The sequence below is a fragment of the Zonotrichia albicollis genome, chromosome 3 (genome assembly GCF_047830755.1).
Source record: "Zonotrichia albicollis isolate bZonAlb1 chromosome 3, bZonAlb1.hap1, whole genome shotgun sequence".
Classification (NCBI taxonomy): domain Eukaryota; kingdom Metazoa; phylum Chordata; class Aves; order Passeriformes; family Passerellidae; genus Zonotrichia; species Zonotrichia albicollis.
In genome coordinates, this window is record NC_133821.1 from 106594602 (window position 1) to 106607280 (window position 12679).

General features: G+C 45.3%; 1 protein-coding gene across 5 annotated transcripts in view; it reads right to left on the minus strand.

The window, feature by feature from the left end:
- Positions 1 to 12516, minus strand: part of KCNQ5 (potassium voltage-gated channel subfamily Q member 5) — a 278323-nt gene extending 265807 nt beyond the window's left edge. For all 5 annotated transcript variants that reach the window (XM_005491147.4, XM_074538380.1, XM_074538379.1 and 2 more), the window contains exon 1: positions 11161 to 12516. In XM_005491147.4, coding sequence (XP_005491204.1) covers positions 11161 to 11516 — 356 coding nt within the window. In that variant the 5' untranslated portion in view covers positions 11517 to 12516. The remainder of the gene's footprint in view (positions 1 to 11160) is intronic.
- Positions 12517 to 12679: the final 163 nt, after the last annotated feature.

A 12679-nucleotide genomic window follows, 5' to 3' on the forward strand; every position in this document is an offset into this window, starting at 1 on the left:
CTCCAAATGTAGATGTAGCCATGCTGGAGGTCAGACACTGGACTGCATCCTGCTGTCCAGCTGCAGCCCTTCCCATGAAATGACCTGTAAGAGCAGCTAAAAAGTGACCTCAGCTCCAGCAAAGAGTGGACCCAAACAGGAATAAACCAGCTGAGGCTCAGCTTCAGCAAGATTTACATGAATATTTATGAAAGGAAAAGCAATCAGGAACACAATGAGGTACTGAACAAAACTTTCATGTGATATTTCCTCAGATCTGCATTCAGGGTCAAGACCTCGATGGAAGAAAAATGTAGGTCAATACCATGTTTTATTTACATATAAATCCAGTAAGTTGACTCATACTATTGCTTCAGCTTTGTCTCTACAAAAAAAAGGCAAAAGGGGAGGGGGAGAAATATAAAGCATATTATTAATAGAAGACAAGCACATTTCTAACCTGAAAGTAATACATAGTATCAATCAAGTAGGGTTACAGTCAAGTAGACCTTCATGAATTCTCCCTTTCCTCAATGATTGTGTTCCCACACACAAACATAACTTCTTCTGTCTCTGCAGTGCCACAAATGCTCTCACCATAACTCTCCCTGTGTAAGAACTCAAAACAGAAAATTCTCATGCAGAGTGCCCACATATGACATGGGAGCATTGAAGATTTCAGATTAGTCCTACCTCTCTCCAAGGAAGAATTTCTCAAGTAAAACTAAAGAAGCTTTATAAAATCTCTGTAATTCAGATGACTTTTTGCCATCATTAATGAAGGAAAGATAGAGCATTTATCACTGTTCAGTTTGATGGTTTCTAGTAATTACTCTAGTAAATACCTAAATCTATTAATAACACCACTAAAATGTATATCTACAAGAATTTTCAGGATGAAAGTCAAAATTCCTTCCAAGAGTATTTGTAATTCAGGATCATCATCTGTCTCATCGTAACCAACAATAACCTCTCAACTCCAATACCCCACCCAGCAAACAAATCACAAGTTTAGTCAGCAGTCAGTGTGACCTTTCAGGAAGGATAACTCCCTTTCAGACTGTATCTCCAACCATTGAATGAAATCTCTATTTTCCAAGCTTAAGGGGAAAAAAATACGTCTGCTTGAGCAAATTGTATTATATAAAAATTTACAACGCCCCCAGACATTAGCAAAGCTGTTTGTCTTTTATTCTGAATTCTGCTTCATCTTCAGTCTGCAGATGTGGTTGGGACATTTTAAAGAGAGAAACATGCACAGATTCATCATCTAGAAGCTGAATAAGTCACTTGAGGGCATGCACACTTACTGTAACTAGCCATAGCTGCACCTGAAGTGTAGTGGAGCCTCCCTGAAGAAGAAACGTTATATTAACATTTGTAGTAAGTGTGGCCCAAGGCACAAGAAAGGCCATTGAAGTGAGGTGGGGGTTGGTCTCTTCTTCAAGTAACAAGCAATAGGGCAAGAGGAAGTGGCCTCAAGATGTGCCAGGGGAGGTTTAGATTGGATGTTAGGAAAAATTTCTTCACAGAAAAGATTGTCAAGCATTGGAACAGGCTGCTCAGGGAAGTTATTCACTTCCCATCCCTAGAGGCATTTAAAAGACCTGGGGTAGATAGGGAACTCAGAGATGTGGTTTAGTGGGGGATTTAGCAGTGTTAGATTTATGGTTGGACTCCATCATCTCAAAGACCTTTCCCAACCTGAATGATTCTGTGATTTGATGCTTCTAAATTCTCAGAACTACATTCAGAAGGAAAGGTCTAAGAAAAACCCTCCCACTGTCAGCACAGGCTCTTCCTTCTTCCCTCCCTGTTGCACATAGCTTGTTCACACACGGGTTTACATTTCCTGCCATCTACACAGATCCTTCTGCACAGAGCTGTAAAGAGCAAGACTGTGCTCCTTCCTGTGGCAATGATTCTTCTGGTACATGTGAATAAATCTGACTCTACAGATAGATATCAACTGCAAAGAGATGCAAACAGAAAAAGAGACTTCTTTCCTCCTAATGAATTCAGAGACTTCTGGCATCAGTCAGCTTAACTTTCTTGGATGTTAAAGAGTTTTTCAAGCTGATTAATTCACTGTGTGATTTTTCTGTAAACACGGAAATTTCATTTTCTCCAGTGCTGGGCTAGCAGAAGGGAAGAGGACATGACCTGCTTACCAGCCTGGCAGTAGTGTGGCTCTCACACCAGCCTCATCAAGCCAGCTTCAACTGAGCCATCACCTGTCATCTCTCCTGTGACAGGGCAGTTTCACTGTTAAAAACATGCACTTACAGAGACTCTTCTCACAGAGAGAGTGGCCTGCATTTTCAAACTCATTGCCAAGGATCAGTGGCCTTCCATCTGCACCACCTATAGAAATGCATCCAAAGCACTATTTCATCCTAATTTTCCCACAAAAGGTACTCTCAAGTAGGTCAGGACTCTCACCCATATTCAGAAAGGCCCAGCAGTAACTTTTAAGTGCACTCCTATCATGAGAGCTTCAAAGGGAAAGATTTGTGCATTTACTTCTAGATACCATGGTTATGGATGAGCTTAGGCCACATAAAGCAATTAAATTCAATGCCCTAGGAGAAGTTAGATGCTGTTTCTGACTGAATAATCTCAAGTGTGTGTGCAAGTGTTCTAATCTATGACACAAGATTCTAATCTACAACACAAGAAAAAGAGGAAGTATCAGAATGTGTTCAGTAGCTTTTTTTTTTTTCTCAAAGCATAAAGTTATTCTCTTGGTTTGATCATATTTGACTCCTGGCACCAGCCTGTTCCTTCCATATGGTATCAGGTGTGACTGCAATAAAAGAATTAAAACTCTACAGAAATCTCAAAAGGCATTAATATGTTTGCTTGGTCAAACTATGGAGTCTCAAAGCAAGAAAGAAGCCAAGACAAACAGGAATATATTGCTTAAATCAAGACGTGGGCAGATACTGAACTTCCTTTCTTCATTATTTCTAATCAGTTTAAGAGCATGATTCATTTGTTAAACTTCATTCTGTACAAGTGGGGAGAAAAAAGTGAATTACCCATTGAATGCACAATAGAATAATGAAAGGAAGCTGCAGGTACTTCATGGTTTTGAAAATTATTCACTTCTCAAGAAAATGCTTAGAGACATATTTATGTCCATCTCTGTTAAGGAAAACACACACATTTATGTTTGAAGATTTTCTTGGATGAAGTCCAAACAGAAAATTTCAGATATGCCTCGCTGGAGGACTGTGTCCACCTCTGCATCACTGGACCAGACCATACATATTAAGAAATAATCACAGAGTCTTTCAAGCAGAAGACACTGAGACTACACTTCAGTGCCCCAAATGATGAACGTTTTGCTGAGCTTCCTGTAACGCAATTACACTGCAACTCAGATAGCTATCACAAGATAAATCTAATGTTCAACAGAAAATTGAAAATATTTCTTGATTAGGTGCAGCTGACCTATAAGACAGCCTTTGAACTTTTAATTAATATCTTTACAGGAATGGGGGGTTGCACATGAAAGGACAACTCCTTAAAATAATTTTGCAATTGATAAACTGAACAGTTCAAGACTTTTCTACCTTAGCTGACCTGTGGTGGCAATCCCTTGGATAATCTACATCTGCTCTCTTACAGGCAATCTGTACAACCAATTTACAAAAAGAAATAAAAAATCTTGCAGAGAAAACAAGGAGAAAAAAGAAATGCAAGTTCCCCCAAACTCAATATATTTTATATAACACATGTTTACAAATGAGTCTAAATGCATCAGCATTACCTTAAAAACCAAGAATGCATGCTGTATTGTGTTAATGGTTTGAGAAATGGTATGGGTGCTAATGTTAATGAGAAAAAGCAACATTTACTGTGAAATAAAAACATCTGCCTCAGTAGGAACAACATAGTAAATTATGTCTACTATGTATACATGTTAAAGATTTTTTGATAGATAGTATTATTCATGCTTTCTCCTCCATCTTTTCTACCTGAGAGCAGAAGACTCTATTTTGCTTCAGTTAAAATCAGTTGCAAATTTCATTAATATTCATCATTTATATTAATGAAAATATGAGCTGTATAAGAATGCTAAACACTTGGCAACTAAGTTTTACCTTTGAATTAATAAGAAATAACTACCTTACTATAGTGAGATTTATTTGCACTGTCAGCAGTTTACATTGTCTAGGAATAAAAGGTTTTCCTTCTATAGATCATCTCCATAAAAAGATGATTTAATAAAGTAACAAACCATGTCCTTTTCCTTTCCATTGAAACAATTATGAAAAATTTAACTGCATTTTTATGAGCTTTCTTGAATATATTAATTATGCTTATTCTCGTGAATAGGGAAATCACTATTATTAATTGAATAATCATTGGTATTCCATTTGATGCTACAATTATTTGAAATTATTGTGAAATATTAGTTCAATTGTACTTTCATCCAATTCAGGAAACTTAATTAAGTTACAATCAACAGTAAAACAGGGTGAATAGCTATTAAAATATAGTCAAACTTGGAGCATGCAAAGAGATCAAGTCTGAATAGATATCATGACCTATTTTTGAATAAGTTTGAAAAAGTTGAACAACAGAGAGAGAAACTTTAAAAAGTGCCCAGTGAAGAAAGGTGTCTAGATCATTAAGATACTCTTCAGGGCCTACTCTGAAAATCTGTCACATAAATACTTTCTCACAGGCAATTAAAATCTTTATAAATTCTTCCTTTAATTCACTAAAACCACTTCTCCTTTGAGAACACATATTTAATTCCATACTAGAAATTCATATACCATCCCTTAGAATAAATCTGTAATTTTGGGCAGGTTCTTTCATCACATGAGACCATGGAAAGTTACCCGAGTCCCCACATCCTACAAAACACTCAATAAAAAAGACAAGAAATGCCTCTCCAAAGACTGGCACACCAAGAAAAATAGATCTGAGATAGGAGTCTCATCCCCACATTTAATGCTCATTGCATGGGTGTTGTGAAGTGAGAAAAAATTACAGCAAAAAGATAATTATAAAAAAACCTCCTAACTCATATCTTGCTTTAAGAGGAGGAAGATTCTGCTTGCAAAGGTTGTAGATTAATTTGAAACTCCAATACAAACCTACTATCCACATTCCGAAACACAATTCCTAATCTTGTTTAAGAAATAAACCTTATGACAAATAGAAGAAAGTCCACGTGCATGAACTTTCCCTCATCCAGTTCTTGGTGACTTTTTCTCAAAGCAAGCCTTTTGCAGTCTTCTTTGGGGAAAGCTGTGGATCTATTTTGATTTTTATAGAAATTTAGGTGCTTCCCCTGGATAACCATTCTTGAGTCAGAAAGTAAAGTTAGTACAAATGAGAAAATTTAGTAGATCAATCCTCAAAAAATAAACGTGATTTTACTAAGGTAGCATAAACATTCCTGATACTTATCTACTGAAAATCCTGAGGTGGAAAATAACTCAACAACAACAAAACAACATCAACAAAAAAACAACACCACCATAACAAAAATAAACAACTCACTACCCCCCCCAAAAAGAACAACAACAAAAAACCAAACAACAAACCAACAAAAAAAAAAAAAAAACACTAAGCAAAATATAGAAGCTAGATGTTATTTAGTGCCAATGACAGGGTTCCAGGAGAGGTCTGCTGTCCATAAACAGCACCAGAAAAGAGGAGGAATGAAGCATGGCTGAACATTCAGTCTTCTCTACTAATCACAAAGAAAAGGACAAAGAGGGCAAAGTTTTTAAAGACTGTGCCATCTCCACTGCTCTGGTCAGTACACAACGACTGAGACAGAACAAGAAAATACTAGACGACCATAAGCATCTATGAGCACAGCTAAGGGAAAAGCAGACATCTGCACCTGGTGCAGAACAATCCCATGTATCCATTCAGGCTGGGAACCCACTGTTCGGGGGGCAGGCCCAGCAAAAAGGGCATTTCTGTGGAAACAGCAGGTTGAGCAAGGCAACAGCATGATTTTGTCAGATATAAGGCAAGCAGCAAGCAACTACACAGTCTGCCACCGGGACTGGCAGACTGAAAAAGTTTTCTTCTCTACTCAGCATGGCCTTGCACACTAGGGCAGCCAGTGATCCTTCCCAGACAAACAGGGATGTGAAGAAGACAGAGGAGATGCTGGAGAGCAACCACGATACTCAGGAGCCTTGGGCTTTTGTCTTGGAGCAGTTGATGGAGCTGAGCATGTTTGGTCTGACAGAAGGGTGATCTAACAGGTGACTCTGTAGCAGCCTACATCTACTTGAAGGTAAAACAAAATGATAAAGAAGCCAAGATCTTCTCAGCAGTGACAGAACATATATAAAGGGGCAATGACCATAAATTGCCACTTGGGAGGTTCAGGGTGGCTCTTCCATTCTTCTCTTCCCACGTCAAACCCCTATTTTTTTCAACAGGCAGGTTGCAGACCTGCAGGTTATTCAGCAAGGTGGTGGGATTTTCATCCTGGGAAATTTACGACCTGTCTAGACAAAGCCACCTCACACGACTGGGAAGAGTGTATCTCCCAGCTGGACTGGGTAACTTCCTAAGGTTCCTTCAAAACAATGTGTAGGTGAGAAATATGCACATGTATAGAATCACAGACTGCTTCAAATGCAGCAAATCACTGCTGAAGGGCATCTAAATATCCACTCTAATTCATTGTACCTGAAAGAAAGTGTTACTAAGGTTTGTGTGCTACAGTTAGTGTTTTAAATTTGTATCTCCTCAGTACCTAATAAGACTTGATTCACTACGTCTTTATGTTGTCAACACTGTTTGTTAATTGTAAATATCATGTTTTTATTTGCTTTTACAAACATATAGAAAGATATTGTTACCCTAATAGCAACAGATCCTGACTCTGAAATGGTGCCTGAAAAGATGAAATCTGTACAGTTACCCATAAAGCACCTGGAATTAGTTCATTAGCTGCCAGAAGATGGAAAAAAGAAAGAGATAAAATAATTTCTCCTACTTTCAATAGCATGAGAACAAGCAAGTCCTTTGGGTGTTGCACATGACTGGTTTTCTAATCAGAATAAGGAGCCTCCATTATTATACCAAGGGCAAGATGTGATGCAGCTCTGCTAGCTCATATGCAAAGACCCGCTGGTCAACAGCCATTCCTGATCATTACTGAGCTATATCCTTTCCAGCAGATCTGGAAGGCTAAAATAGCTAGTTAAATCTTTGATGGCATCATTACATTTTTTTCAGAAATAATTTTTCAGTCATTTTTCCATCAATAACGCAAAAGGCAAGAATAATACTGTACAGGCTCTTGCAATTCAGCTAATGCTTCATCTTTTCTTCTGCAGTGGCCAGTGGGGGATGTCCATGAAACCTATCAATACAGGCCATGCAACGTGCTCCCACCCTTGTGCACACATCCAGATGTGTGATTTGGAATTCAGAAGCTTCCAGAGCAAAAGTTGGTAGCTTTGTAAAGCGAAGGACATCCCCACAAAAAACGTCAAAGACTTCTGCATGGAATACATTATAAAGAAGTCAGTAAGAAACAGAAACTTTATTATTCCTGAAATAAATCCAACATGTTAAATTAGGAAACTTATGCAACTAATTATATCCTACCAGTATAAACAGTATCAAAGAGCAGTATTTTGTTTCTGAACATCTCATGCCATCTCATTTTCAGAACGTCAATTAAGAACAAAAATAATACAAAGACCTTATGATAACTGAAGATGAAATCCAGAGTGAAATTTGCAACAAATCTGGAATTCCCCTTTGATCATTCTAAGGCAATGGCTGCACATTTTTATCACACCAAACAAGCCATAATAAACTGCAACAGCAATAACAAAAAGAAATGCTGTGACACTCCAAGACAATGCTTTTGAAAAGTTACAATATCACAGCCTTTTAATGTAAGCACATGTGTTAAATATGCACATGGCTACATGTGTAGGTGATTTGGTGTGGCATAAAGCGGTGTCTCAAATGAAGGTTTTCAAAAACCTGCAGGAAAGATCTTAAATTTTAATAGGAGTTTCAATGTAAAGAACTACTGAGGTGCACAAAAAAGGATTCAAGAAACATGTCATTTATGGCTCTGCTCTCCAGCACAACTTTACTGAAATCAAAGGCCTTTGCTCAAGAGTAACTTCTTCCCCTAACTGCAGAAGTTTGCAAAATAGCTGTCTTTTTTAGAATCTGGCAGGTTTGCATTTACAAATAAACTAACCAATTGACTTCTGAATGTAGGTCACAACAGTCATTCCTTAGGTGGCTGGCCTATTTTTATCTTATTTGAAAGGGCAAGAACAAAAAAGAAGAGCTAACTGGGCATAGTTCTCAGCTCTGAAGTGTTTTCCCCTATGGGAGTGGTACATTAAAATATCATCGATATCACTTCATGAATGATTTCTTATTTGTAACAAATCTTCAATTCTTATTTAAAAAATAAACATGCCAATCTAAACTGCTAGATCAAAGCCTTTAGAACCAAAACTCTGTAACCACCCTTGCATGACTTCAACCTGCATATCAGAGTGAGGTTTCAGGAGACCAGTGATCTACTGAAAAGGTCTCACCCCAGATAGCCCATTCCTGTAACAGAAATAGTACAGAGCTATAACGGGCTGCTCTGCAGTCAAGAATAGCTTAGCACTGGTAGAAACAGACATCTCCTCCGTGTACTTTGTAATGTCTTTGCAACCCTAAGCTACTCATCTCAAGACTGCTTTTTTCAAATAGCTGTGGCTTTTTTGTTTTGGTTTGGTTTTTAATTCTGTAAAAAAGTCTGTTTTCCAAGATGCAACTATATTCAATCAAGTGGCTGGAAAAAAATGAGCCTGGAACACCATAAATATTATCCTATTATCTGACTGTGATTAAATCAGAATTATACAAACACATTAAAATAATTTGTAGACTGTGGCATCACTGGCAATAAGGATGGCTGTCAAACTGAAATCCAATGGAACTTCAAATGCACCTTAAACACTGTATCAGTGACAGATACTTTAAGGTAATAATATTACTAGGTGTCTTATACTACAGTAATGTTTCAAGCTCTTTCACACAGATCTGTTCAGATAAAAGATGTAATGCTGGCATTACATTTGCCAAAATTGCCATTTGCAATTAAAAATTAAAACTGGCACTCTTTCTATGCAGGCAATTATCTAAACGCAGCTGGCAATCTTCCTTGTTTACAGCGCTGCTGTGTCATGACTACACTCCGGTTGGAAATTTACCACCTTTTTTTTTTAAATTTTTTTTTAAGGTTTAAACTTCTCAGCTGTATTTCCAACTCGAACTTTTCTGGTTTTAAAGATTTCTATCACGAACTCAAACACAAAGGTCCAAAACTATCATTTGCATATTTTGGCTGGCAACTTCAGGCACTGACATAAAATGATTTGCAGTACATATTTTGGTGGTTGCTGCAATACTAATTTACATCCATCTAGGCCACAGGAAAACACCTGTAAGGACCCAGACAGCAAAATGTACCAAATAAATGCCCTCCAAGAAGAACATTTTGGGTGTAAGAACTGATTTTCAGAGTAAAACAGAAATAATGGGAAGATCTTTTAAGTGGACAAAAATCCTTTTACTGAATAATATATGACATTAAGCACATTTCTACTACTTGCTGTCTATAGTATTTGTCATCTACTAAATAAATCTTTCCACAAATTATCTTATTAATCAGACTGCCATGTTTTTGGCACATTTTACTTACAACAGTTGCTATTAAAGTAAGATTTGAGGGTTCCCCTACTGCTGGGAGAGAAGCACTATTTATTTATTTATTGGCGCTCCTTTCAAACAGCTTTTAGGGAACAGTTGCTTTTTTTAGCCAAGATGCTGCAGCCGCTAGCTTGATTTCTGTGACTATCCTGGAACAAATACAGTTACTTACAGCTTATCAGTTAAATATTCTGATTCGTTTATGATGTATTTCCTATAGTCAGACATAACAATAAATTGTATTATATCCCCAATACAGAAATGCTTAACTTCCTTCCTCTGTAATTGATCACGTTTTCACCCATAAATATGATCCACTGTTACAGGTCCTTAACAGACTTTGCCGCATGTTTTGCTCAGCCATCCAAAAGGATTTTGAGTAGGGCCTTTCCCCCGAATACTACCAAAACCCATAAAAACAGAGGATTGCTAATGAACTGAGGAGCATGGCTGACCCCAAGGACACTGCAAGCAAACAGCGACAACCACGGGTCCCCTCGCACAGGTGTCCCGGGCAAGCCTCTTGAAGTTAAAGCAGCACAAGTCTCGCAGCGCGGTGACAGCACCGCTCTCCGCTGAGCGATGGGACGGAACACAGATTTCCGTCCCGCGCTTTTTCAGGATGAGTGCGGCAGGAACCGTCACTTGCTGAGACCAAAGCTCAGCAGCCGCAAGCACCGGCGGCCGCTCGCCGCACGCTGCCAGCGGCAGGTGGCCGCACCTGAGGCGCAGCATCCCGCGGCGAGCCCCCGCGTGGGAAGGCGCCGTCACCCGCACTCCCTGCGGGGCGGGGACCAGGGCGCCCGGAGAACACTCCGGAGGCAGAACCGAGCGCTGCGGCTCCGCGGCGGCAACTTTTCAAACCGCGCAGCGCTCGGTGTCCGCTCGGCAGGACAGGCGCCGCGGGTACCGCTGGCGTGCCCACTGCGCCCCGGGGAGCACCCGGCAGCCGCCGGCACCCCTCGCTCCGTCTAATCTCGAGGCCGGCGTGCGGCATCAGCGGGAGCGCCGCGCAGTCTCCCCCCGCGCACACCGGCTGCCTCGGGCGCCCGGGAGACCAGCGAGCATGTGCTCCCCGCCGTGCTCCCCGCCGGTTCTCTGCCGGCTGAACCGAGCTTTCCCCCCATCACCTCCCACCCAGGGCTGCGCGGGATTTCCCGCCGCCTGCGGAGAGCCGCGCCGCAGGTGGCAGCGGCTCCCGCGCCTCCGGTGACTCCTCCCGGGCACTTTCGGCGCGACTCGTAGGGTACTCGGGTACTCGTCCTCCCCGTGTCCCGGCAGGAGTGATGCCCGGGGACCGGAGGGGCAGGCGGGGAGGTACCAGCCGCGCCGTGCGGCGGGGCGCTGCCCAGGACAGGTGTGGGAGGCAGCCCGTGGGACGAACGGGAGGGGTCGGGACAGGACAGGACGCGACGGGACGGGAGGAGAGGGGAGCGGGTCGGTACTCACACGAAGGCGTGGTAGACGAAGGCCCATCCGCGGGGCCGCTCCAGCACGTTGTACAGGTAGTTCTGCAGGCGGCGGTACTTGGCGTTCCTGCGGCAGCTCGGTCCGCTGCTGTACGACAGCGGCTTCCCCAGCAGGCTCATGCGGGCGCCGTGCTTCCCGCGGCGGCCCTCCCGCAGCCCGGCGGGGGCGGCCGCGCCGCCGGTGCCCAGGAGCAGCAGGCCGTCGCCGCGGGCCGCTGAGCTCGTCAGCGCCCTGCCCCGGCCCGACTCCACATCCTTCATGCCAGCTGCCGCGCCACTCTTCACCCAGAGCCCCGCGGAGCCGCCCTCCTCCCCGCCGCCGTGGTTGCGGGGCATGGCATCACCCCGGGCGCCGGAGCGGGCGCCGGGGCCGCGGCGGAGCAGGGCGCGGGCGGCGGCGGCCAGGCACCCCGCGGCAGCAGCCCGCAGGAGGCAGCGGGGGCCGAGGGTCTCCGGGCGGCGCCCGCGGGGCGCGGGGGCGCGGGCCACTTTGGGCGCCCGGCGCGGCGGGCCGGCCTGCGGCAGCTTCGCGGGGGCCCCGGCGAGGGAGCGGGCGCCCCCCCGGGCGCGCTCTCCTCCCGGGCGGCGGGGCCCCGCCGCCGATCCCCGCAGCGCCGCCCGGCGTGGCTCCGCGGCCCGGGACGGGGAGGAGGGAGGGAGGGCAGCTCCTCGCGGCTCCGGCGGAGAGGCCGCGGCTCGGCGGTGCCCGCCGCCGCCCGCTCCCTCGCTGCCTCCCGCGTCGTTCGGCTCGGCCGGGCCGGGCAAGCTGTTGCTCTCGCTCCGAGCGGCGGAGAAAGTCGGCGAGGCGGGCGGGCCGGTGGGGGCAGGCGGGGGCCGCGCCGCCCGGAGCCTTCGCGTCCCGGGGCGCGAGCGGCAGCGGCAGCGGCAGCGGCGGTGCCCGCGGTGAGGCGGGCGGAGAGCGGCTGGCGGGACGCGGCGCCCGCGTTCTAAGCGCGCTCCCGGGAAATGTCCATGTAAGTCCGAGAAAGTCACAAAAGTGCCGTAAGTCCCGGCGGCGGCGCGGGGGAGGATCGGCCGGCGGCGGGACCCCTCTGTGGGCAGGGAGCGCGGCCGGCCCGGGCGGGGCAGCGCAGATGAGCCGCCGGGTGTCCCCCCGAGGGGGCGGCGCGGCCCGGCACGCCGCTCCGGCGCTTCCGCCGTGTCCCGGCCTCGTGCGGCGGCGAGACAGCCGATCCCTGGGGCAGCGGCGGGCCTGCCCTTCCCGCGAGCTCCCTCACGGCCCCCGTCAGCTCCGGCCCCGGCGCGGTGCAGCCGGAGCGCAGCGGTGCCGCCGCTCGGTGCCCGCGCTGCGCCGAGACAGCGATGCTCCCCCTGCCGAGCGCGGCCCTTTTACGCCCCGCCGCATCAAGGTGAGCTTGCGGAAAAAAACACCACCCACCCCGGCACCCGCAGGCGCGGCCGCACCGCTCTGCCCGCCTGGCCGCCGCACCGCGCCCGCTTTGCCCGTGGGTTTTCGCCCGTGCTCGGCGGGCGACCCC